General features: G+C 39.6%; 1 protein-coding gene across 2 annotated transcripts in view; it reads left to right on the top strand.

Moving 5' to 3' along the window:
• RYR3 (ryanodine receptor 3) overlaps positions 1–27,829 on the top strand; it is a 523,847-nt gene that overhangs the window by 151,466 nt on the left and 344,552 nt on the right. For both annotated transcript variants that reach the window (XM_080931244.1, XM_080931245.1), the window contains exon 2: positions 9,576–9,695. In XM_080931244.1, coding sequence (XP_080787370.1) covers positions 9,576–9,695 — 120 coding nt within the window. The remainder of the gene's footprint in view (positions 1–9,575; positions 9,696–27,829) is intronic.

Raw genomic sequence — 27,829 nt, 5'->3', positions numbered from 1 at the left:
GTCCTTTACTTTCTTAGTTAGAGTCACACCAAGGTATTTCATAGTTTTTGTAACTATTGTGAAGGGTACCTTTTCCCTAATTTCTTTCTCCACACGTTTGTCCTTTGAGTATAGGAAGGCTACTGATTTGTTTGAGTTAATTTTGTATCCGGCCACTTTGCTGAACTTGTTTATCAGCTGTAGAAGTTCTCTGGTGGAATTTTTGGGCTCACTCAAGTACACTATCATGTCATCGGCAAAGAGTGATGTTTTTCTCTCTTCCTTTCCGATTTGTATCCCCTTGATCTCCTTTTGTTGTCTAATTGCTCCAGCCAGGACTTCCAGTACTATGTTGAATAGGTAGGGAGAGAGTGGGCAGCCTTGTCGAGTCTCTGATTTTAGTGGGATTGCTTCAAGTTTCTCGCCATTAAGTTTGATGTTGGCTGTTGGTTTGCTGTATATTGCTTTTATTATGTTTAAATATGGGCCTTGGATTCCTGTTCTTTCCAGGACTTTTAACATGAAGGGGTGTTGGATTTTGTCGAATGCTTTCTCAGCATCTAGTGAGATGACCATGTGATTTTGGTCTTTAAGTTTGTTTATATGGTGGATTACATTGATGGATTTCCTTATGTTAAACCATCCCTGCATCCCAGGGATGAAGCCTACTTGGTCATGATGAATGATGGTTTTGATGTGTTCTTGGATTCGGTTTGCAAGGATTTTGTTGAGTATTTTTGCATCAATGTTCATAAGTGAGATTGGTCTGAAGTTCTCTTTCCTTGTAGGGTCTTTGTGTGGCTTAGGTACGAGGGTTATTGTAGCCTCAAAAAATGAGTTGGGTAATATTCCATCTGATTCTATCTTTTGGAATAGTTTGGCGAATATTGGTGTTATATCCCCAATAAATGTCTGATAAAATTCTGCACTGAACCCGTCTGGACCTGGGCTTTTTTTGGTTGGGAGGCTTTCGATGACTTCTTCTATTTCTTTAGGTGTTATAGGGTTATTTAGATGGTTTACTTGGTCCTGGTTCAACTTTGGGACCTTGTATCTGTCTAGGAATTCGTCCATTTCCTCCAGATTTTCCAATTTTGTGGAGTATAAGTTTTTGTAGTAGGATCTGATGATTTCTTGAATTTCCTTAGTTTCAGTTGTTATGTCACCACTTTCCTTTCTGATTTTGTTAATTTGGATACTCTCTCTTTGCCCTTTAGTTAGTCTGGCTAGGGGTTTATCAATCTTGTTGATTTTCTCAAAGAACCAACTCTTTGTTTTGTTGATTTTTTCAATGGTTTTTTTTTGTTTCTATTTGGTCTATTTCTGCCCTAATTTTGATTATTTCTTGCCGTCTACTCTTTTTGGGTATATCTGCTTCCTTTTGTTCTAGTGCTTTTAGCTGTGCTGTCAGGTTGCTGATGTGAGCTCTCTCCAGTTTCTTCTTGGAAGCACTTAGGGCAATGAGTTTTCCTCTCAATACTGCTTTCATTGCATCCCATAGGTTTGGGTATGTTGTGTTTTCGTTTTCGTTAAATTTTAGAAAATCCTCAATTTCTTTCTTTATTTCTTCTTTGACCCTGCTATCCTTTAACAGAGTGTTGTTTAGTTTCCATGTGTATGTGGGCATTTTGTTGTCTTTGTTGTTGTTAAAGACCAGCCGTAGACCATGGTGATCTGAGAGGATGCATGGGAGTATTTCAATCTTCTTATATCGATGAAGGCTCGTTCTGTGTCCAATTATGTGGTCAATTTTCGAGAAGGTGCCATGGGGTGGTGAGAAGAAGGTGTATTCTTTTACTTTAGGATAGTATGTTCTGTATATATCTATTAATTCTAGTTGGTTCAAAGTCTCTGCTAGTTTTGCAGTGTCCTTGTTCAGTTTCTGTTACCCTGATCTGTCCATTGGTGAGAGTGGGGTGTTAAAGTCTCCCACTATTATTGTGTGGGGTGAAATGTATTTTTTGAGCTTTAGTAGAGTTTCTTTTATGAATGTGGGTGATTTTTTATTTGGAGCATATATGTTAAGGATTGAGAGTTCCTCCTGACAGATTTCCCCGGTAATGAGTAAAAAGTGTCCTTCTTTATCTTTTTTGATAACTTTTGGTTGGAAATTTACTTTATTCGATATTAGAATAGCCACTCCAGCTTGCTTCTTGGAGCTGTTTGCTTGGAAGTTTTTTTCCCACCCTTTTACTCTGAGATAGTGTCTGTCTCTTTCTCTGAGATGAGTTTCCTGTATGCAGCAAAAGGCTGGATTTTGTTTATGTATCCAGTCTGATAGTCTATGTCTCTTTATTGGGGAGTTGAGACCATTTATGTTAATAGATATCAAGGAATAATTGTTTCTGTTTCCTGCCATTTTTGCTTTTTTGGGTTGAGTTGGGTCTGTGTTTTTTTCTTCTTTTAGTTTTCTTGTTTAGGAGTTTTCTTGTTTTTACTAGGCTGTATTTTCCCTCCTTGTATTGGGTTTTCCACCTATAATTCGTTGTAGTGCTGGGTTTGTGGTCAGATATTGTGTGAATTTTGATTTGTCTTGAAATATCTTTGTCTCTCCATCGATGGTGATTGATAGTTTTGCTGGGTATAGCAGCTTGGGCTGGCACTTGTGCTGTCTTAAGGAGTGCATGATGTCTGTCCAGGCTCTTCTAGCTTTCATAGTCTCTGTTGAGAAATCGGGTGTGAGTCTGATTGGTCTGCCTTTATATGTTACCTGACCTTTTTCCCTTACTGCTTTTAGTATTCTTTCTTTATTTTGGGCACTTGATGTTTTTACTATTATGTGTCGGGAGGTATTTCTTTTCCGGTCCAACCTATTTGGAGTTCTGAAGGCTTCTTTTATGCTCGTGGTCATCTCATTCTTGAGGGTAGGGAAGTTTTCTTCTATGATTTTGTTGAAGATATTTACTGTGCCTCTTAGTTGATACTCTTCTCCCTCTTCTATTCCTATTATCCTTAGGTTCCGTCTTCTCATTGTGTCTTGTATCTCCTGGACATTTTGGGTTAGGAGCTTTTTGTTTTTTGCATCTTCTCTGGCTGTTTTGTCTATGTTTGCAATGTTGTCTTCTGCCCCCGAGATTCTCTCCTCGATCTCTTGTAATCTGTTGGAAATGCTTGCTTCTGTGACTCCTGATTTCTTTTTTTGATGTTCTGACTCTAGGGTTATCTCTTTTAGCGCTTTCTTTATTGTGTCAATTTCTGTTTTAATTTCCCTCTTCCATTCCTTTATTTCTTTGGTTCTGTTTTCGTCTCGTTCTTTGAGTTCTTTGAGTGTTTTTCTTGTTTCTTCTTTAAAAGCTTCTGAATCTTTTTGCTTTTCCTCCCTTTCTTGTTTAAGTAACTCTATCAGCGTCTTGAGGCATGTTTTCAGGTCTGTGTCTTCTTTCTCTGGAGTGTTTGGAATTCCTATGTTTGCTACTATCGGAGAGCTGGGTTCTGGTGTTGCTAGATTGTCTTGGTTTCCTTGGGATATACTCTTTCTCTTTCCTCTTGCCATTTTGTTGTCAGTGATATGTTCTTGCCTTTCCCTTGTATCTGGTCTGTGTCCCTGGTACACTTTCCGTGTGCACTCCTCAGAGATCTCTCTACTCCCCAGCAGCCCAGGTTCTGGGTGGCAGCTGGGACAGGCTCTGCTCTGCGTCCTGAAGTCGCCCCCGGGTGGGAACAGACGTTCCTAAGATTTGTTCCTGGTCACAGATGCTCAGCCTCTCCGAGCCACCTTTCCGGCTGGCTGTTGGGCCAGGCCCTGCTCTGTGTCCTGAAGTCGTCTCCGGGTGGGAACAGAAGTTCCTAAGATCTGTTCCCGGTCACTGGATCGGGGAGGACAGGGCAGGTCAGGGCAGGGGGTGCCCTTTCTGTGTGCACTCCGCAGAGATCCCTCTGCTCCCCCGCAGCCTAGGTCTCCCACTCACCAGTTGCTCAGCCTGTACGAGCCGCCTTTCCGGCTGGTGGTTGGGCCAGGCTCTGCTCTGCGTCCTGAAGTCCTCTCCGGGTGGGAACAGAAGTTCCTAAGATCTGTTCCAGGTCACAGTAGCTCAGCCTGTACGAGCCGCCTTTCTGGCTGGTGGTTGGGCCAGGCTCTGCTCTGCATCCTGAGGTCGTCTCCGGGTAGGAACAGAAGTTCCTAAGATCTGTTCCCGGTCACTGGATCGGGGAGGACAGGGCAGGTCAGGGCAGGGGGTGCCCTTTCTGTGTGCACTCTGCAGAGATCCCTCTGCTCCCCCGCAGCCTAGGTCTCCCACTCACCAGTTGCTCAGCCTGTACAAGCCGTCTTTCCGGCTGGTGGTTGGGCCAGGCTCTGCTCTGCGTCCTGAAGTCCTCTCTGGGTGGGAACAGAAGTTCCTAAGATCTGTTCCAGGTCACAGTAGCTCAGCCTGTACGAGCCGCCTTTCCGGCTGGTGGTTGGGCCAGGCTCTGCTCCTTTTTTTTTTTTTTTTTTTTTTTAATGTTGTTTTCTAAGAATAGGTAATCAGAAATAAGATTTTTACTCTAATGCTGTTTATAATTAACTGAGGTTATAAGTAAAATGATTACCATTTAATAAATTATTATTGTGTTTTTAACATGCAACAGCTACCATGTGAGTGTGTATCAAGAAAGTGATATGTATCCTTCAAGAATACAAAATCCTTCCAAAGTCACAGTAGAGACACCATGAACTGGATGTTAGGCTGTATGTCATTGTGACACCTTAGGGAGCTGATTTAGAATAATCTTCTTTGTAAAACAAAATAATGTATACCTCTGTCACAGAGTTTTGTGAAGCCTATATGGTTTACTGAGCAAAAATCATGGTTCCTGTTAAGCAGAGATAATACTAGCATTTTCAGCATAGCTGGAAATAGGTACATGAATAACCATTATGTCAGTTAATACTCTTAGGAAACTGGCAAAGAGAGGTTCTGTGGGCCTCAAAAAAACCCAGGATTTCACCTAAACTTGGGATCTATACATTATACATATAATATTATGTATAAAAAAAGAACAAATTAAGTCAACTTTAGTGTTAGAACCAAAAGAAAGGTTAGGAGAAAAAAACCAATGGGGTACTACACAAAAGATGTTGGGGAACTCAAAAGCCTCAATTGCTAATTCAATAATCTTAGATTTGTTTTGTTGGTCATTGTATAGAAAGTTACTAAAATTTTTCAAAAGTAAAGTATTAATACCAAAACAATAGGGACCTTGCATAGTATTAAAGTACTTACCTAGCATTCCTAAAGCCTTTAGCTTGATATCAAAAACAATGAAAAAAAATTTTTAATAATCTGACATTGTGGTACACACTTATACTATTGGTACTAATCTAAGGAGATAAAAACAGGAGGATAAAGGTTTTAAGGCCATTGGACTACATTTTAAAACCCCTCCCTTTCTTGAAAAAAAGTAATAAAACCACTGGGAACGAAAGGCCAGAAAGGGGATGTTAGAATCTTTTTAGCTGTGGAACAACAATTGCTAGTCTTTGTTATCCATTGCTGTAGGACAGGAAAGAAGAAGGCCTTTGAGATGTAGGACAGTGACATCCAGATTTGGGTTCTAAGGAAGTCAGAAATGCCATTAACATGCTTGGAGAACATGCGACAGAAATGGAAAGAAACCCTTTTGGAGCTTTAGAACACAGTTGTTTGTGCATCTGGCAAATCCAGGGATGAATTTAGAATTGGTAGAGGTTAGAAAAATTGAGGGCCACAAAGGTGGAGATATTAAGACACCTAGCATGTTCTGAGGAGTAAAACCAAAAGCAACAGAAGATGATGAGCTGAGGAACCACTCTGTGGATAGTGCTTGTCCTTAGGGTGGGCAGGAGGAGGTGGAGATGAAAAGTCACCGGAATTAAGGCAGAAGAGCTCGAAGAGAGGGTTGTGTAAGAATGGAGGGCTTTGGACAGTAACATGTTAGAGAGCCTGGGCTTGATTTGTCTGGGGGATAAGGAATTTGAAATGAAGGAGAGATGAAGGTAAGAGCTTAAATGTAGGGCTACTGTGAGAGTTTGACTCACTTAAGAGAAGGCAGGAACATTTTCACAGTCTCAGAGATTCTGTTTCCTGGGGAACATGAGAGTCTTAGCACTCTAAAGGACAGAGTTTGCATTGTAAAGATTTTATTGTCTGATCCCAAAGCACTTTCTCCTCTGTCCTTTCTCTTTCTTGGAAATGAGTGGTGTGTTTATCTAGCACTGTGTGAGTGATCACAGGTTCGATTCCTGCTCCTCACCTAAAGAAAAAAAATCATTTTGTTCCAGTGAACTCAAAGTTGAAAATACATTACTAGGAAGCCCTATAAATTAATACTGTCACATAATCTGAGGTGGGTTTTTTTCTATAAAAATCTTCTCTTTCCTGAGGCAGAGACTGGAACTGGATAAGGGTGTTTTCTAGAGACTGAAAATTTTGATAAAGTTGAGTAAGACTTGAAGATAAAAGTGAAGAAAGAAACAATGAACTAGAGGAGAGAGGATTGAATTTTCAGAGTGAGAAAATGTATCTGTGGATTTTAGAAATGGATTATTCTCAGTTGGGACCAGAAAAGTTCACAATAATATCTCATTAAGGCAGAGTAGAAATAACTAGGTTCCTATGTCACTTCAGACTCATTATGCACGTAAACATTAAAGTCACTTGGGATGACAGTTAAAGTGGAAGTAGAAAAATTTCACATGCTGGCCTTTTACCCCCAATTTCATCATTACAATGGTAATGGATCTTGCCTCATAAAACTTGGTAAATTCAGAGAAGCCTAGAATGCTTTGTCATTGGAAGGTAGTCAATAACTGTATGTTGAACTCATGCAAATGACTTCATTGAGTTTTCTGATTGTCTTTAAAAGCCAAATAGATGATGAGAGAAGAAACTAGGGTGCTGCCAGGTTGCCAAAGAAGGTTTGGAGGGTAGCAGCCATGTTCCCCCAAGTGGAAAGGATTTTGTACATGAATAGGAAAGTAACGGTCTGGATTTGGCATTGGTGTTTGTGTGTGTGGGTGTGTGTGTGTAAAGGAAGGCATGATTCTGGAGTGCTAGCAGCAAGATGTGGAAAAATGTGCAAGCTCTGCACAAAGGGAGTTCTTTATAAATGATATCCTTGGACAGCACCTGGATATGAGATGGATATGGGGTCGAGCATTATGAGAAAGAAGAAACAAATTAGACGGGAGAAGAGTTACAAATTACTACTGGGATTAGATAAGCCAGAAGAGGCTGGCAACTGGAGGGACTTGGGGTTTCTATTATATTACTTAAAAAGTGACTCATACCATTACCCAAAATGGCATTCAGTGTAAATTTGAGTGCCAAGCACACTTGATGGTCCCAGATGCCTGTCTGTGCAGTCTGTGGAGATCATAGCTGCTGGATGGAGCAAACGCAGGTGTGGGCAGCCATACCAGCTGGTGTCTAGAGCCAGGTCAGTGCTGAGCATATGGCTCTGGGCAGAATGGAGAAGTAGGAAGCAAGGCTGGCTGAGGGTCCCTTACTCACCTGTATGTCATCCACTCTGCTCACCCAGTTCATGTATAGAGCTGCTAGAGATTCCCTACACAGGCATGTCCTTCAGCAGGGCTGCTTTTCAGCAAATGGCGATGTACTTAGTCAGTTGGTTGCTTTGGGGTGGCTTTATTTAATTCATTATTTTCTTGGCAGCCTGTGTTATAAGAATGTTTGAACATGTGTGTGGGACAAAAAATCTCCAGAAGAACAATAGGCCTAAAGGCAGCCAGAGCAAGGTCAAACTACAGTGGTTTAAACACACTGGGATAGAAAGAAATGGGAAATGGAAATTGGAAAAAGACCTTTGAAAACCAAGATTGAAAGAGTACATTTGTATAGTTTTATTGGTTTATGGAAAATCTGATCTATAGCCACATTCCTGTTTTTTTTTTTCCAAGTGCCTATTTAGGAGTTGTTTGTTTTATACTGATAAAATGTATGTAGATAGGAGATAGTTAACTACCATTTTAGTGGAGGCTGCAATTAGCATTTTTCATGAAAGCATTAGGCACTTGGAAGACTTCTTCTACATTACAGACTGTTTAACTTCTATGACCCCTGCTTCCCAATGCAAGTAACCTCTTTGTCATTTTGACAACTGAGTCCATTCCCAGGCGGCCAGTGTCCTTCAGAAGGATCACATCTCTTCTGGCTGATTCACAGTCTAGAAGGGAAAAGCCACCTGGGGGAAAGTTTTATTCTCTCTAGAGATTTCACTGAGCCCATATTTAAATAGCAGTGATATTCTGGAGTATTGTTCTTTCCACTCAGTTGAAAAGAAGACCATGAAGCCCGACTTCACTGCCCAGAATTGATGACACACCCAATCTGATAATCAACAGTCACATTTATGTGAATAAATGTGACACTCTTTCCTTGCCCCAAGTCTTCTCTGCATGCACCTGCAGCTTAGGACTGTAGCCTGTCACTTGTCTCAGGTCGCAGTCACATCTCTGTAGACATATGCTACTAGTAAGCACATTCACAATCCTTGGAGGAAGAGTGTTTTTTCTTTCTTTCTTTCTTTCTTTCTTTCTTTCTTTCTTTCTTTCTTTCTTTCTTTCTTTTAACATTAACTTGCGTATTATGAGCACATGGCAAGAAAGTTCTCTTTGTTTAATTGTCTTTCCAGCACCTGGTTGACATGAGGGTGGGATCAAAAGGTAAAGGGGATATTGGCAAGGTGGAGGTTCTGCTCTATATTGGCTTCTAACTTTACATGTTGCTGATATTGGAAACCCAAAGTCAAGAAATCATGGATATGAGAAAGGCCATGATTGGAGGATGGAAGAACAGGATGGAAGATGAGAGCGGAAAATGTTTCCACCTGAGGGAGCGTTGTGCATGATGTGTATGTATTATTGTCAAGGGAGGTATGCCTCCCTCCCAGGAATGTGGGCAAGAACAGCGCCATTAGCACAAGATCTCTGGGCTCTTAGGAGGGATGCTTTACAGAATTCTATGTGGGAGGAAGTCCTCCTTCAGAATTCAGACATGTGCTCTGCTTGTATTTCAACTCCTCTTTTCCATTTGGACCTCCAGACTTTGTTCAATCTTCTCCTATGGATGTAAAATTCACTTTCTGTGGGTTTCAACATTTAACTTGTCATCTTTGGCATGTGTGCTTCATTATGCCCCTCCCCCGCTAACTATACTTCCTACCCCTCCCACAACCTGACATGAACTTTCACTCCACTCATCTTGTCACACTCTGATGGCTTCTGTATTTTCTGTTTCCTTCAATCACATCCTACTGTGCCCTGCAGATTTAGAAAGATTGCTTTGGCTTATTTTTATATTCACTCAGATCTTGAAGTTATGTCTTCATGTGGATCATACAAGTCAGAAGTAAAGCACATGGTGTAAATGTGTAGAACGTGTGTCTATTCCATGATCGAGTCTAATATCTTTAACCCAACCAATATGCTTAGTACTAGAAGGGTTTTGAATATCAATTACATTAAAAAAAACATAGTATCATATCTTGGAATATATCTAAGCCTAAACATGTGCTTTACCTAATTATATGTAAATGTTACACAGAAATAGTATGATATATCCTAGGTAAGTAGGAAGTTGCCCCCACCCCTCACACTCTGTCTTTTTTCCTGCCAGGAGGATGAAGTTGTACTCCAATGCATTGCAAATATTCACAAAGAACAGCGGAAGTTCTGCCTGGCTGCTGAGGGACTTGGGAATCGCCTGTGCTTCTTGGAACCTACCTCAGAGGCCAAGGTGAGATAAAGATCCTGTCCCATACCTTCTCTTGCTGGCTTCCCATGCGATGATTTAGGGCAAGTGTTTCTTGGAAATGGTGACAAAGAAGAAATTTGCTGTACTTATTTTCCCACAGGGATGATCAGATTTAGAATATGTCTTTCATCCCAGGAAGCACTGGCATCAGACCCTAGAGCTGAGAGGGGGAGTATTTTGTCTGTCAGAGTTCCCTAGAATATCAGAGATGCCTGGAGCCACCAGCACTGGCTTACAAGGAGATCTCTTGATATTCCCAGAATGTTGCCTTTACATTGTTAATTCTGAGAAATCTGGGTCCCTGTTCTATTCTCTCAGCTGTCATTTTATTGCACATGGACTCTTGGCTGTTTGAGCCTGTGCTTTACAGTTAACACGGCATAGATCTGATTGAACTGAGATTGTTGTAACTGCCTTCTGTGACCCAAGGGCCCTGGGGGCCATTTCCTCTGGGTCCTTGCCTGCATGGAGACATGTCATGTCACATCTATGAGCTTTCTCCTTAACATATCTTGGCTGTGTCTGGATGCTTAGAAATCTTAAAGTACCTTGCAGTCTTGACAAGACTTTTATTAGTGAGGGCTCTCCAGAGATACAGAACAAGAAGCTCAGTGGCTGGGAGAGGGGTAAAAGAGATTAGCTCAAACAAATCCTGAGGTCTGGTGAGCCTGAAATCCACAGGTCCCACGTTCATCTGCACTCTAGTATCAGCAGTTCTCCTCTAGGAAGTCCAGGGGCAGTGAGTAAGGCATAGAAAAAGTGTGAGGGACAATGACCTTTCCTTAAGGTCAACTGATTACAGATGTTAGTTCCAGATGTAAAAGAACCACACCACCACACCCAAACTTTGCTTAGACGGCTCTGGAAGTAAGGGTTCCTATCATTAGGTCTAATGACCCAAGTTCAATCCTAAGGCTGCCAATGGTGCAAAGGACAGAGCAAACTGTCCTCTGATGATATCCTTAAGCCCTGTGCCTCAACACAGGGAAATAAAAAAAGAATGTTTTTAATTATTAAATGACTGCACTGTGAATGAAGCAAGTTAATACACAACTAGCTATTATTACTACTAAGGTGAGTTTTTCTTGCATAGCTATTTTTAATCAAACGTGGTTTGCCCATGAACATGGGTCATACGCACATTTGAAATTTGACCAAACATTGGAACACCAGAGGTAAGGGATTAATAGGTGTGTCTCTCAGAATCTCCTCCTTCACTTCAGTGCGTTGTCTCCTCCACATGTAAGTTACTGATTTCTGACAGACACTGGCCAGCACCTATAGGACAGAGTCCTGGTAAGATAAAAGAGGTAAGGGAGTTTTTGTTTTTTCTCAAGTTGTTCTTCAGTTCTATTTTCCTTAGTCTTTTTTTTTTTTTTTTAAACATCTGCTCTTGTTCTTAGCAGGAGATTTTTTTCCCTCTTACCTTTAGTTATAGATAATAAGAGGATCACTTGGATAGATGTCAAGCTGTTGGTCATGAATTGATAGCTTGTCATGTGATCCCAGGTGAGTCACTCAACTTTGTTTTCAGGTTTTTTCTTTTGCCAAGTCAGATGCAGTGTGCTGTGGTACCGAGCGTGCTGGCAAGTGTTGGAACAATGAGATGGCACCAGATCCATGCACTCTTTCCTCAGTGGAGCTCGTTGATGGTGACTCTGTGAACAGGCTGTAATTGTCAAAAGTGTCTACCACTTCCTAGTCAATCCAAGACCTTGAGCACATGATCTGATCCTGCTGAGTTCAGTTTTCTTACTAGCTTAGTGGGAATTTTGCCTTAATTTTACTTATAAGATGGTCTCAAGATGGAATGGTCTAGTACTTGTGTAGTACCTCATTTGTTTCAGTGTATAATATAGTAGCACAATCATTGCTATTACTAGAGTTAATATTTAGTAAGACACTTAACTGGACACAATGTCTTAATCTATGACATAAAAATAACTCCAACTCAGTTGTACCACAGAACTTTAAGAACAGCAACATGTAGCGAGCACACAGCACTTAACTCAGTGGACAGTAGCCGGAATTAAAAATAATACCAGGAACAGTATTTTTATTATTTTCATTCCTGTTTCTGTAGAGAAATAACATGACAGGAAGGAGCTTATGGAAGAAAAGATTTGTTTTGGCATATGGCTTAAAGGGGGTAGGAGTCAGTCACCATGGGGATGCATGGCAGCAGGAGCCAGAAGCTGAGATGTCACATCTTCAACCATAAACACAAAGCAGACAAAGCTCCTGGTGATACACTTCCTCTGGTAAGGCTCTGCCTCCTACAGGTTCCTCCACTACCTCAGGCAACACTACTAAATCAGCTCTGGACCAAAGCTTCAACATGAGCTTGTGGGGTACATTTTGCCTCACCCTGTAGGGTAATATTTCATCCCTTTGGATGAAATACAAAGCCTAATTTTGTATGACAAAAAAAATCAGTCCTTGCACTTACAAAATCATGAATGTTAAATAAAAGCCTTAAAATTAAAATATGTTTAATTATAAAAATTATAATTTTTTAGTTCTGAAAATGTGATGGTGTATAATAGTCAAACCCCAAGTTAAATAGGAGGGGAAAACTACATATTGTGATCTAAGAAGGTTTGTATCCTTCATTTATAAAACTAAACCATATCACTCATAAGTATATTTGGAGATAAGAAAAAAAAACCCTTTCTAACTCCAGCTTGGCTAAATTATTATCCTCATCTTGATTTCATTCTGTATTTGAGATAATGGCTGAAGAGTCTTTGAGACATAGCATTTTGTGCACACCTCTCTTGGTAACAGTTCTTCTCACCTGGTCCCTGTCCATATGCTCTTGTCTTCAAAGCTGGGCTTACAACATATACTCAGACTTTATGCATTTGTGTTTAATAGTTCAACCATTTATCAAGTGCCAAATAACCTTCATGAATATTTTTCAAATCATATAAGTGGTTCTGTTTATTTACCTTCCAAGAATAAATACTCAGAATCAGAATTCACAGTATCTAAGGCACGAAAAAACATGTCTTATGAGGATACCTTACTTGTTATAGCGACATTCCTGCTATGGTTGTGTGGCTTGTGTATGTGGTGTGAGGAAAATGCTCAATGAGTTTTGTTACAGAGAAACCGGATCAAGATAGAGTGGATGCTCATAATTTTCTTGTCTCCATCATAGAGAGCATCCTGATAGATGAACCCACTTTTTGGGAACTTGCTTCTCGCCTGCCCCATTCTTCTCATCCAATAGAGCCTTTCATTCCCTGCCATGAAGTTTCCAAGCACTCACACTGTTCTAAAGTTCTTGGAAGATAATGTAGGTCATGCAGAGAGGTGAGAGGCTATGTTCGCCAGGCTGGTACTGAGCATGAAGCATAGACATCAAACATAAGTCTTATCTGCCACCCCCCACCCCAGCCAATCAGTGCCCTTGATGATTGCTAGCCCAGGATATTTTGAGCTAGTTGACACTCAGAGGGATAAAACTGAGATGAACTCTGAGGAAAAAAGAAAGACTTCAGAGAAGGGAAAAAATGAGTTAGGCTATTCAAAAGACAGTCTCAACATGTGAGCTCTGAAAAAGAAATAAAAGAACTTGTGCGAGCAAGGAGTGGGGGTGAAAAATGAGGAACAACAGTATGAGAATGTCAGCATGTGTTGTAGATATGAGACTCAACTATATTCAGGAAGCTTCTGCGGCTGATTCTTGCATGCCTTGGCCATGAGGATCTCTAAATCTGCTGGCATTATCTGATAGAAACATGGCCGCTTAGTTGCTCTTTCAAATAAGCATAGTCACAGGAATTAAATTGACCACGCTGATGATAGGAATGAAAACCACAGCCAGAAACCATGATGCAAAGAAAGGAATTATTTCTTCTTTATTTTCTTAATAACAGCAATAGCTTTATTTATTATAATTTTAAAGTAAAATCTGTATTTTTGGCACTAGGAATTTAATAATTTTTCTTCTAGTCTTTCATATCATATTATATCTATTTGGTTCCATAGATCCTTTTATAGAACAATCTTTGATTCCCTTTAACATTCAATCTCCTAAGACTCTTTGGCTGTCTTTTCACACAAGGACATAGGAACAAAATCATGGCTTGCCCTCTGGCAAGCGTCAGTCACTACATTTTTGCAGATATCCTTGTAGAGGTGCAGTTCAAGGGATAGGATATGAACATCCCACCCCAGATGACCATTCTGGATGCAAGAGAGGAGGCTGGTAGCAGCTAGAAATGAGAGTGACCATGGTTAAAGATCCATTCATCACAGGATCCAATATAGATCCTATACATCCAATATAACTACTCCTCCTGTTCAATGGACAGCCCTAGCTATAAAGTCCCTACACTGAAGCAAGTACAGTGACAGGGCCTCCCATAGCTCCCCATCATTTTCCCAGTCCTGATGCAACCTGTCAATTAGAGATTGTTCCTATCAAAGCATTTCCACTGGCAACATAATCAGCATACCAGTCTTATCAGATGACCATAGGAGCATAACTGGAGGGTTACCTAAGGATCAAATGTCTTTTTGAGAAGAGACTTTACGGCCTCCACACAGGGGTTTATTGATGATGTTTAAACAAATACTATGCTCTTTTCAGATTTTTGTCAAGAGTCTTAGTTCCTTTCTTCTAATATCTTTCTAGACTCTCCGATTCCACATGCCTTAATAAAATATCACTGAAGAGGTAAAAGAATGTAGGAACTTCTAAAATTGATTTTTATTGATTAGAAAACTGAACTGTATGGCACTGGAACAATTTAACTTGGATCTCCTAAAATTTAGTAGCATCTTTCTTGATAGCTTGAGTTTTAAATGTGTACAAAAAAAAATGTTCCCCTTGTTTGGGGGATGGATAATTGTTATTTGCCTGACTCCAATTAATACAAATAAAGAAAGTATAATTAAAATCTTATTTTAAATGGGAGATTTTGATCTTATTGGTGTTGTTTTTACTTCCTGTTTAGGAAGAGTAGACTAAAAGGGACTAGAATGGGATGAAACAAAACAAGAGAATGCAGTCATTTCTGAAAGTTGGATAGGCACTCAAGAGACCCAGAGTCAGAAACCAGTTAGACAAAGATCTTTAAGGAGATGATGCGAACTAAGATGCAACTCTCAGCCAAGGATGGCATTATTTTTGACCATTTTCATAGCAATTAGCTTTGCAAGAGATTTTCTATTTACTTCTAAGAAATAAAGTAAGGAAGTCTGTAAGCAGAGGTACAGCCTGGAGCTGTATGCTCTGAATTACTGATGTTTTTGCTATATTCTCAGTGGCCCTTAGAGCTTATGAAATTCTAGGTGAGCATGGTTTTTAAATAAAACTCCTTTGTCATATAATCTTAAGGGCCTCATAAGTTGAGATTTTGATTTTCTGTAACACTAATCAGGTATTCTGTGGCGTATCCCACTTACTCAAATGATGTTAACTGTGTAATCTGCAACTCTACAAAGCAACCATTGTTCCAACAAACAAGAAAGGGGAGTATATAAATTTACATGGAGTTAAGTAGATTCCTAAAAATTAGTTATCCAAAAGTTAAATTAATGTGGAGTTTCTACAATATTAAAAAGATAATCTGTGTTCTCGGTCTTTATAGATAGACATCAAGAATACATGGGCATACCTCTATACAACCTTTCTACATCTGACCTATGAATTTCTGTTATTCCAAAATTAGGAACATGAATGTTTCCTCAGTAAATGGGACTGTGAAAACACAAAAGCTGTGAGCAAGCATATGAAACAAGGTTGAAATATTTAGACATAACTTTTTTTCAGTGCAGATGAAATAATGATGTATTTTTTCAAAGTAAGCTTGCAAAGCAAAATGAGAATTGTTAGGTATGTCTTACTAGAACAGACATGATGCTATGCATATGTGTATATAGGTGAGAGAGGGCACCAAACATGTACCATGTTGAGTTTTCTAGTCTTCCGGTCCTATCTTATGCTTTCTACTAGTCTATAAGCACAGGGATCAAGGATTTTATAAAGCACCATGGTAAATAAACATAATGTTAGAGCCAGATGATTTGGGCTTGAAATTCTACCTCACTGATTTATAATTATTTGGTGTGCAAACGACTATTTCTTTCTGCCTATGCCTCTTATTTTAAAACCATGTCTTATGGGGAAATGAGGAATCTTTTCAATCTACTGGTAAAAAAGCTATGCCAGTATAGAAATCAGTGTAGAGATTCCTACAGTGACTAAAAATAGAGCTGTCATATGACTCAACTATACCACCCTGAGTATGCACAGGACTCCTTAAGTCTCACTATAGAGATACTTAGTATTCCTCATTTATTGCTATACTCTTTGTGATCACAAAGATATAAAATTAGTTCAGACGTGCCCATCAGCAAACTTGTGAATAAAGGTGAAAAGAAGAAAATGTGGTAAATACACACAATGCAATTTTATTCCTCCATGAGGAAAATAGAAATCATGACATTTATAGGGAAATAGAGATTATGTTAACGGTCTTAGACAAATATTATGTTTTCTTTCATATACATACTCTACATATAGCTATAAATATTCATTAATACATATATGTTTATTAAAATAGGCAAGAGATGATGAGAATGCAGGAAAAGATCTTGAGAGAGTGTAATAGAATTCATGTGACATGAAAGCAGAAGAAGGTATTGTTTTGTGAGAAGGAAAGGAAACATCAAAAAATAATGTAAGAATACAATGGGAGGTAGGATGAATCAGAACTATATGTAATAACGTATGCATATGAAAAGATGCTATAATAGAGCATAACATTTTATGTTAATGTAAAAATATAATAAAGGATGTACCCATTCTCCTGATAGAACTAATAAAGAGGCATGTAAGTTTGTAATTAGGAAGAGATTTGCACCAGTGCCTTGTACACCCTAAGTGGAATAAGCCTTTACTATCCATAGCACAGCACAAAACACGCATCAGAGGGTTAGGAAATGCCTAGCACTCAGTTAAGATGCCCCTGTAATTAATTAAATTAATTGAAACTATATTACATTCTCTGGATGATCTTATCTTCAATCCCTGCTCCTCTATTTGTCCCTGTATTTCCTTCTGTGAGTGTTTTGTTCTCCCTTCTAAAAAGGACTGAGGCATCCACATTCTTCCCTTCCTTCTTTTTGAGCTTCATAAGGTCTGTGAGTTGTTTCTTGGGTATTCAGAGCTTTCTGGGGCTCGTATCTGCTTATCAGTGAGTACATACCATGTGTGTCCTTTTGTGACTGGGTTACCTTACTCAGGATGATACTTTCTAGTTCCATCCATTTGCCTAGGAATTTCATAAACTCATTGTTTTTAATAGCTGAGTAGTACTCCATTATGTAAATGCACTACAATTTCTGTATTCATTCTCTGTTGAAGGATATCTGGTTCTTTCTAGCTTCTGGCTATTATAAATAACGCTACTATGAACATGTGGAGCATGTGTTTTTGTTATATGTTGGAGCATCTTTTCAGTATATGCCCAAGAGTGGTATAGCTGGGTTCTAAGGTAGTACTACGTTCAATTTTTTGAGGAACCACCAGACTGATTTCCAGAGTGGTTGTACAAGCTTACAATCCCACCAACAGTGGAGAAGTGTTCCTCTTTCTCCACATCCTCAACAGCATCTGCTGTCACCTGAGATTTGATCTTAGCCATTCTGACTGATATGAGGTGGAATCTCAGGGTTGTTTTGATTTGCATTTCCCTGATGGCTATGGATGTTGAACATTTCCTTAGGTGCTTCTCAGCCATTCAATATTCCGAAGCTAAGAATTCTTTGTTTAGCTCTATAACCCATTTTTAATAGGATTATTTGATTTTCTGGAGTCTAACTTCTTGAGTTCTTCGCATGTATTAGATACTTGCCCTCTATCAGATGTAGGATTGGTAAAGATCTTTTCCCAATCTGTTCATTGCCATTTTCTCCTCTTGACAGTGTCCTTTGCCTTACAGAAGCTTTGCAATTTTATGAAGTCCTGGTGTGGACTTTGAAAAGCTCAGATCCAACTCCTAGTGATACACTTCCTCCAACAAGACCACACCTTCCAATTCTTCCCCAACCAATTCTACCAAATAGAAACCAAACATACAAATATATGAACCTTTGTAGGCCATCTTATTTCAAACTACCACAAAAAGATTAGGCAATGAGTAAACATTTTTAAGAAGCAAACTGTATTGCTGTTTAATAAGTTTTCATTGATAGTGTTTTCTAACTCCAACATAGTCAGAAAACATATTCTGTAGATGTTTAGTCTTTGACTTTTATTTGGACTCATTTTCTAGCCCTGTGAATGGTCTGTTTTGGTAAATACCCCATGTGTGCATACACAGATGTGTGCATGGACAGAGTTCATTATGAATACCAAGGTGGTTCACCCTAGTGTCCGAATAATTGCATATTAATACTGAATTTGATCTTTGATCTTCTTGTTCTACAAATGACTGCAAACCACTGTGAAAACCTCACTCTGTGATTTCTCCCTTCAGTTCTGTCTGCCCCATTTCACAGCCTTTAAAGTTCTATTATTAGGCACAAATACACTTGGAAGTTTCTTACCAAATAATTCTATTTATCCTTGGTCTTGCAGTACTTTGATTGATATCAATATAGTTAGAAGCATTTTTACTCTTCCCATTAGCATTGTTCATTTCATATTACTTTGTTTCAGGCATACTCTTGTCTTTATGCAACTGTATTTAAAATGTATTCTTAATTTAAAAAAAAATCCTGCTCTCTATTTTAAGACCTCGATTGTTTAATAGAATGTTCAGTCTCTTTACATTTATTGTAATAAGCAGAGCTCCGGCTCTTCCTGCATCTCAGTGTTAGGATTACAGGTGTGGGATACCGGCACTTATACATATGCAACTTTATGTGTATGTTTTGAGCAGTTTCTTTACGAAGAAGAATATAAATCCTTGATGAGTCATAGTCTCCCTTCTCTCAACTGCACTGCCTTTAAAAGTCCTTTGTGCTGTTGCTAGGTATGTTATTTTCACATGATATAAGATGTCATACCCTACATCCTTAGTATAGTCAGTTGTCTTTCAAAGAAAGAATAAAAGAGGAGGAGAGTCTTTATGTCAGCATAATTACATTTTTGGTGCTTTTCATAGTTTTCTCTCGGTGCAGATTTCTATTTGGCAACATTTCCCTTTGGTTTGAAGGAATCCTTTCTGTATGTCTTCTCCTGCAGCTGAGCTGGAAACAGCCTCCCACATTGTGTTCCACTGAAAGCTCTTCCTAAGGGCTATTCTGTCGGAATAGAAAGCCCTAGTTGCACTTCATTTCCTTTCAGCACTTTAAAGATGATTGTTCATGGTCATCTGTATACTGCTGTTTCTGATGAGAAGTTGGCTCTCTTTTGTAATACCTTTCTTCTATGTCTAATAAGTCTTATTCTATGGATGGACCCTCTATCTTTATCTCTGCTTTTAGCACTTTGAAAGATGTGCTTGAGGATGGTTTTCATGAGATTTATCCTGCTTGGGTTTCTCTGAATATCAGGGTTCTCTCGGGTATTTCATTTTGTCAGCTTTGGAGTGGGGGTAGGGGATATTATGACTTTGAACATTTCAGGTTACTCTCTCGGAAATCAGTGACTTACAAGTTTTTATTTAGTGGGTATGGGTGTTTTCTGCATGTATATTGGTGTATCACATCTGGACGTGCTGGTGGAGGACAGAAGAGGACATCAGATCCCTGGGACTGGAGTTACAGATGATTGAGAGTCACTATATGGGCACTAGGAATCAAACCCATGTCATCTGGAAGACATATCAATGCTCTTGACTGCTTATTCCTTGATCCCTCATTTTTAAATGTTACTTTAAAATTCTGCATGTTCTCCTGAGGTTCTCTGTTCACTGACCATTCCATTTTTTTTCTATGAATTTACATTTATAATAATTACTTAAAGCCCTTGAGTATTAGGTTAATAACTGTTTCTGGTGGTTGCCTGATTGTTCTCATCTCTCTTTATGTTTCCCTTTTCTAAAAACCAGGGTTTCACTGTGTGGCACAGGCTAGACTCAACATCAACGGTGTAGCACAGGCTAGCCTCACTCTTTAATACTCCAGCCTCAGGCTTCCTGATGCTTTTCTTTCTTTTAGTATCTTTTTTTTAAAAAAAATGCTATAATCTTGCTTTCCCAGTGTAGGGGAATGCCAAGGCAATGGGGTGGAGAGGGGGCTCAGGAGGGAGTGCACCTTTGTGAAGGCAAAAGGAGAGGGAGGAGTAAAGGGATAACATCTCAAATGTAAATACAGAGTATCTAATAAAAATGTAAAAATGCTATAATCTGAACATTGTGCTTTTGTAATTATTCTGCTTTCTTTTTCTTCCACTGGAAGGCTGCATCTTGTTTTAGAAAGTCGTTAAATCATGGCTGGGTCTCTTACTTGTTCTTATACTGCCCTGGTGTATTTTAGCTTTTCCTTCCACTTTGGAGTATTCTTCTTATTGGGAAATATAATTTTTCTGGGCTTCAATAAAAAGTCTGTGTCTTCTAAACCCCCCTAAAGACTCACACAAACTCAAGCACCAAATTTCGACACCCTAGAGCTGGGTAGCTGCTTGAGCCTCTGCTCAGACTTGGCAGTCCAACAGTTGTTTCCACTTGCATACCTTACATTATAATCCTGTACCAATATCCAAGCCCTTGACAGTAGCTTGCGATGGTTCTCTTTCCTGGAATTCCTCTATTCACTTTTCAGGTATTCTGATAACACTATGTGCAAGCCTTTGACCACATAGCACCTCTGATACATACAGCCTGTGGACAGGTTTGTACCTTTATGAGGAAGTGTAAGTCCATATGAATACTACCTGGTGGCCTTTTTATCTTTAAAGAGCTGTAGGTTGCCCCCACCATCTTGGAAGAGTTTATTCTGAATATTCATCCAGAGCATATTACTCTTGCTGGCATCATATTCCTCCATTATTGGCCGAGACCCTGAGAATATGAAAATCCTGTTGTAAAGAAGGACTTTCCACAAGTGTGCTTCTAGGTATTGAGGCAAGAAACTCTACGAAGAGGACTAGGGTGTCAAGCGAGAGAGTGGGAGCTGGTAGATGGCACTATTGGTGCTGGGATTAAACTGAGTGTAGCTTCAATGTATACAAGAGGAACAGAAGAGGGAAGGGCACAAAGAAGGAGCAGGAATGGAAGGTGACTGTGTGTTAGGACTTATTGTGGAGGAAGGCAAACTTTTGGAAAGGAGCTGAACAGAAGGACGCTAAGCAGGATTCCGGTTTCCCAGTGGGACAGTTAATGATTGCAAAGAGATCAAGAAGATAAAATCAAGTATGAATCTACACCAGTAGGGTCCGGCTTCTTGTAGATGTTGGGTATGTTATATAATGAGGTATGGATCATTACAAAGAAGTGAGGCAGGACAAAGAAAGTGTTGGTAGAGCACTCTCCAGGTAGGTAGGGAACCAAGAGAAAGTTGTAACAGGTGTGAGTGGTTTGACTGAGAACTCTCTTTCATAGGCTCTCCTCCCTTCTCCTATCTCCCTCCTCTCTCCTCTTCTCCCCCCCCCCCCCCACTCTGTTCCTTTTTCTCCCTTTTCTCTCTCCCTCTCCTGCTTCTTGCCAAATGGAATGATAAGGAAGTATGCTGACCTGGAGAGGAAAAGAGGGAGCAGGAGGTTGGCTATGAGACTGGGGAGTGAGAACACTAATGAAAGGAGGGTACAGAAGAGGAACTGTGGCACAGGAAAGGATATCAGTGGTGACAGTTGTCTGAAGACAAAAGGCACAATCCTCATGACTTTGTAGTGCCAGGCTGGGCAATGGTGGACACAGTTCTGGCACACAGGAAATGGGAACATGGCCATCATTCTGTTAGATACCCTTTCGTCGGCTGCCAAAATGCAGGTCCCAAACCTTACTGTCCAAGTCAGGGATGAACAAAATGGCTGGGCGTGTGTATTAGCACATGCCAGTGGCTTGGCTCCATGATGCGATGCTATGACAGCACAGGACATCTCTGTACTGGCCAGAACTCTGTTGGATTGTTCAAATTAGCCTGTAGACTATTGCTGTTATTTTATAGCCAAGACAAAAAGAGCACGCTTACTTGTCTCCCTGTGGACTCATCACCGCAATGGCTGGGATGGGATCCTGACTGCTCAGATACTAAAGGCACAGGTCCACACTCCATTTTCTTTTCTTTCTTTCTTTTTTTCTTTTTTTCTTTTTTTTCTTTTTTTTTTTTTTTTTTTTTTTTCTGTTGAACACCTATGCTGCTTTCTCTGGTTAGTTTTTCTATATCTCTTACATTTACTTTTCAGGGTTCTGATCTGCTATTTCTCGATGATATGAAATAAGGAGAGAAACAGATATCGAAAGTAATAACATAGGTGACAGCGTAGTGCATATTGAGTATATTAATGCACTTGTCATTTGCTGGATCCATAGATAAAGAAGAAAGGAGAAGAGTACACCCTTTTAACTCCGGGATCTCTTCTCATCTGTCTTGTCCTCCTCCCTGCCTGAGTTATTAATGCTGTCATGATAACTTACCTGCTGGAGGCAATGTCGGCCCCTTTATATTTAAAAGTAATCTGTCCCTTAGTGAAGGAAATCTCTGAGAGAATTTATTCAGCGTGTGAAGCAGCACCATGCCTCTGCTGTTCATTTGTCATCTGCTTGTTCCCAGCAGGCAAATGGCCTCAGGAGAATTATGAGTAGGAATTATTCACACCCAGGCCCCTTTGCACTCAGTTCGTTGCTCTTTCAGACCTAATCTTTGCTATTTTTGTTTCAATTAGCAGCATTATTTTCTTTCTCCACCAACACAGGAACTTACTAATTAGTTCACGAAAATGGACCTCTTTCTCTGCGATTAGGGAGAAAAAAAAGTCCTTTTTCAAGTTGCTTCTTTTACACAGAAAAATGAGGTGTTGCATTTGTTTTAGAGCTTAAAAAAATCAAAGCCTTGTTTCATATAAACCTGGAGATAAAACTGAAATCAGGCCTGCGGTCTTGTGCTCACTCATAAATTTACAAATCACACTTGATTTGCAGGATAAAAATACAACAAGAAATAGATAGTGATTCAAAAGAGAACCTAACCCTACTCTCTCCAACTTGAACAATGCAAAGTAGCCTGTCTGACCAGAGTGACCGTTTGTCACAATGAGGATTGTTTCTAGAAGGAAATCTTTGAAAATGCATTCAGATGTTAAGGCTTTTGAGCATAAAGAGTGGGAAGCCTTGTCTAGTCCCTGATTTTAGTGGGATTGCTTGAAGTTTCTCACTGTTAAGTTTGATGTTGGCTGTTGGTTTGCTGTATATTGCTTTTATTATGTTTAGGTATGAGCCTTGGATTCCTGTTTTTTCCAAGACTTTTAACATGAAAGGTTGTTAAATTTTGTCAGATGCTTTCTCAGCATCTAGTGAGATGACCATGTGTTTTTTTTTTCTTTGAGTTTGTTTATATGGTGGATTACATTGATGGATTTCTGTATATTAAACCATCCCAGCATCCCAGGGATGAAGCCTACTTGATCATGGTGAATGATCATTTTGATGTGTTCTTGGATTCGGTTTGCAAGAATTTTGTTGAGTATTTTTGCATCAATGTTCATAAGTGAGACTGGTCTGAAGTTTCTTTCCTTGTAGGGTCTTTGTGTGGTTTAGGAATGAGGGTTATTGTGGCCTTGGAAAATGAGTTAGGTAGTGTTCCTTCTGACTCTATTTTGTGGAATAGTTTGGATAGTATTGGTATTATGTCGTCAATAAATGTCTGACAAAATTCTGCACTGAACCCATCTGGACTGGGGCTTTTTTTGGTTGGGAGGCTTTTGATGACTGCTTCTATTTCTTTAGGTATTATGGGATGATATAGATGGTTTACCTGGTCCTGGTTTAACTTTAGTATCTGGTATCTGTCTAGGAATTCATCCATTTCCTCCAGATTTTCCAGCTTTGTTGAGTATAGGTTTTTGTAGTAGGATCTAATGATATCTTGAATTTCCTCAGTTTCAGTTGTTGTGTCTCCACTTTACTTTCTGATTTTGTTAATTTGGATACTCTCTCTTGGCCCTCTAGTTAGTATGGCTAAGGGTTTATCAATCTTGTTAATTTTCTCAAAGAACCAGCTCTTCATTTTGTTGATTCTTTGAATGGTTCTTTTTGTTTCTATTTGGTCAATTTCTGTTCTAGTTTGATTATTTCTTGCCATCTACTCCTTTTGGGTGTATCTGCTTCCTTTTGTTTTAGAGCTTTCAACTGTGCTGTCAAGTTGCTAGTGTATGCTCTCTCCAGTTTCTTTTTGGAAACACTCAGAGCTATGAGTTTTCCTCTCAGTACTGCTTTCATTGCATCCCATAGGTTTGGGTATGCTGTGTTTTCATTTTCATTAAATTCTAGAAAATCCTTAATTTCTTTATTTCTTCTTTTACCATGCTATCGTTTAATAGAGCATTGTTTAGTTTCCATGTGTATATGGGCTTTTTGTTGTCTTTGTTGTTATTAAAGACCAGCCTTAGACCATGGTGATCTGATAGGAAGAATGGGAGTATTTCAATCTTCTTATATTTATTGAGGCTTGTTTTTTGACTGATTATATGGTTTATTATGGAGTAGGTGCCGTGAGGTGCTGAGAAGAAGGTGTATTCTTTTGTTTTAGGACAATATGTTCTGTAGAGATCTATTAATTTCAGTTGGTTCATAGTCTCTGCTAGTTTTACTGTGTCCTTGTTCAGTTTCTGTTTCCATGATCTGTCCATTGGTGAGAGTGGCATGTTGAGGTCTCCCACTATTATTATGTGGGTTACAATGTGTTTTTTCAGCTTACTAGGGTTTCTTTTATGAATATGGGTGTTCTTGTGTTTAGAGCATATATGTTAAGTATTGAGAGTTCCTCCAGACAAATTTTCCCTGCAATGAGCAAAAGTGTCCTTTCTTATCTTTTTTGATATCTTAGTTGAAAATCTACTTTATGTGATTTTAGAATGGCTACTCCAGCTCATTTCTTAGGGCTGTTTGCTGGGAAGGTTTTTTTCCCAACACTTTACTCTGAGATAGTGTCTGTCTTTGTCTCTGAGATGAGTTTCCAGTATGCAGAAAAATGCTGGATTCTGTTTATGTATCCAGTCTGATAGCCTATGTCTTTTTATTGGGGAATTGAGTCTATTTATGTTAACAGATATTAAGGAATAGTGGTTGCTGTTTCCTGCTATTTTTGCTTTTTGACATAGAGTTGTGCCTGTTTGTTTTTCTCCTTTTGGTTTTCTTGCTTAGGTATTTTCTTGTTTTTACTAGGATATGGTTTCCTTCCGTGTATTGGGTTTTCCACCTATAATTCATTGTAGTGCTAGGTTTGTGGTCAGATATTGTGTAAATTTAGTTTTGTTCTGGAATGTCTTGGTCTCTCCATCTATGGTGATTGAGAGTTTTGCTGGGTATAGCAGCCTGGGCTGACACTTGTGTTCTCTTAGGGTCTGCATGATGTCTGTCCAGGATCCTCTAGCTTTCATAGTCTCTGTTGAGAAATCGGGTATGATTCTGATTGGTCTGCCTTTATATGTTACCTGACCTTTTTCCCTTACTGCTTTTAGTATTCTTTCTTTCCTCTGGGCACTTGGCGTTTTGACTATTATGTGTCATGAAGAATTTCTTTTCTGGTCCACTCTATTTGGAGTTGTGTAGGCTTTTTTTATGCTCATGGTCATCTCATTCTTAATTGTAGGGAAGATTTCTTCTTTGATTTTGTTGAAGATATTTACTGTGCCTCTTAGTTGATATTCTTTGCCCTCTTCTATTCCTATTTTCCTTAGGTTTGGTCTTCTCATTGTGTCCTGGATCTCCTGGAAATTTTGGGTTAGGAGCTTTTTGGCTTTTGCATCTTCTCTGACTATTTTGTGTATGTTTTCAATGTGGTCTTTGGCCCCTGAGATTCTCTCTTTCATCTCTTGTCATCTGTTGGAGATGCTTTTATCTGTGACCCCTGATTTCTATTTTAGGTTTTTTACCTCCAGGGTTGTCTCTTTTAGTGTTTTCTTTACTGTTTTCATTTCCATTTTAAATTCATTTTTCAATTCCTTCATCTCTTTAGTTCTGTTTTCCTCTAGTTCTTTGATTTCTTTGAGTCTTTTTCGTGTTTCCTCTTTAAAAGCTTCTATTTCTTTTTGCTTTTTTTTTTTCTGTTCTTGTTTAAGTGAGTTATTCACGCTTTTCTCAAAGATCTCCATCATCATCTTGAGGTATGAATTCCGGTCTGAGTCTTCTTTTTCTGGAATGTTTGGCATTCCACTGCTTGCTGTGATGGGAGTGCTGGGTTCTGATGTTACCAGGTTGTTTTGGTTTCCATTGCGTAAGTTCTTTCACTTTCCTCTTGCCATCTTGCCTGTGATTATATGTGGTCTTGTTGTCAGTGATTGGTTTCCATCTCTCCTGTGTACCTGGCCTGTGTCCCTGGATCTCCACTGTTTTAGCTGGCAAATGGCTTGAGCATTTGGTCCACACGCAATGTCTTTCCAGGTGGATAATAAGTTCGTATTCCAGGGTTCTTGCTCACCTGAATCAATCGTGGGCCGCACTTTCTGAGTGTTCAGCCCAGACCTCTCTGCGCTCCAGCTACTCACAGTGCAGTCTCACCAGGCCTGTGTCCCTGGATCTCTGCTGTTACTGGTGGCAAATGGCTTGAGTGTTTGGTTCACAAGCAAGGTCCTTCCAGGTAGAAACAGAGTCCCTAAGGCAGAGTTCCAGCTCCCCTCAACCAATGGGGGTGGGGCGGAGCTCTCTGAGCACCAAGCCTAGCTTCTCTCCGCCCCAGCTACTCACAGCACAGCACAGTCTCACCAGGCCTGCGTCCCTGGATCTTTGCTGTTCCAGATGGCAAATGGTTTGAGCGTTTGGTCAGCATGCAAGGGCCTTCCGAGTGGAAGCCCAGTCCCTAAGGCAGAGTTCCTGCTCCCCTGGACCAACCAGAGGGCCACAGTTAACGTGTGGTAGGCCTAGCCCTCTGTACACCCCAGCTACTCACAGCACAGACTCACCAGGCCTGTGTCCCTGGATCTCTGCTGTTCCAGGTGGCCAAAGTTTCGTTTTTAAATAATGGCCCAAACAAATGATTTGAACTGAATTAGTTTTCAAACATTCGCACATAATATCTTGTTTATTCTCAACTTCCCAGCATTTGGAAAATTGGTTATTTTCAAGAGTTCAGTTCTACTCTGAGAAAAATTATGGTTCCTTTTTCATGTGAATTGTATCAGGGGACAGCCATAGAGAATGCCTAGCTTGGACATCTCAGGGTTTGCTGCTTTCTTCATGAAGATAATTTACATCACCTTTCCCATTTCACATAAACTCCACTAACGTTTGTCCAAAGCCTGCATAGGATGACACAGTAGGCATGCAGAGCTATTGCAAGAAGCTCTCAAGCAGCTTTTTTCCCCCAGGTAAAGCATGGTTAGCAAAATTTACAAACCCTTGACCTAATGATTCATTTCTTAACTGAAATTTTTAATCAGGATTTTTGGCTTGAGACCTCCTTTGGCATCTGACTATATATATCCTAAGGCATTTCTCCTCAAAATAGGATGATATTTTATCTCTTTGGAGGTGGATCAGCTCTACTTTTGCCTGAGTACAGTGGGTGGAATAAGTAGTTATGGCCCCACCCTTTCAATCCCTAGAGCATCACCTTCAGACTTGATGTTTGAGTTACTGTAGTGATAATCTGTGCACCTGTGAGGGTTTAAATACCTTCATCTCTTTCACTTTAAGATGCATATAGTACCTGAAGTGCATACAAGAAAGCTTACTATTACCTTTCCATAAAATCTTAGTTATTAACTGGAATACATACATACATACATACATACATACATACATACATACATACATACATACATACACACATACATACATACACATTACTTTTGTTTTCATTTTTTGAGTTCATTAGAAAATGTTCACTACCTTCTCTGGCCACCTTTCGAACTGAAGAATAGACACTGAGACCTTACTCCCTACGGTCCCTTTGGTAGGAGTCAAGAACACCTCGTCCCAGGGCTGCGTGCACAGTAAAGCACTGCATGAGGAGCTGAATTCAGATCACAAGGACACACATGAAACCGCCAAATGTAG

The sequence above is a fragment of the Micromys minutus genome (genome assembly GCF_963924665.1).
Source record: "Micromys minutus genome assembly, chromosome: 17".
In the NCBI taxonomy this organism is placed as follows: Eukaryota; Metazoa; Chordata; class Mammalia; order Rodentia; family Muridae; genus Micromys; species Micromys minutus.
This window is presented reverse-complemented; position numbering and strand designations above follow the sequence as displayed.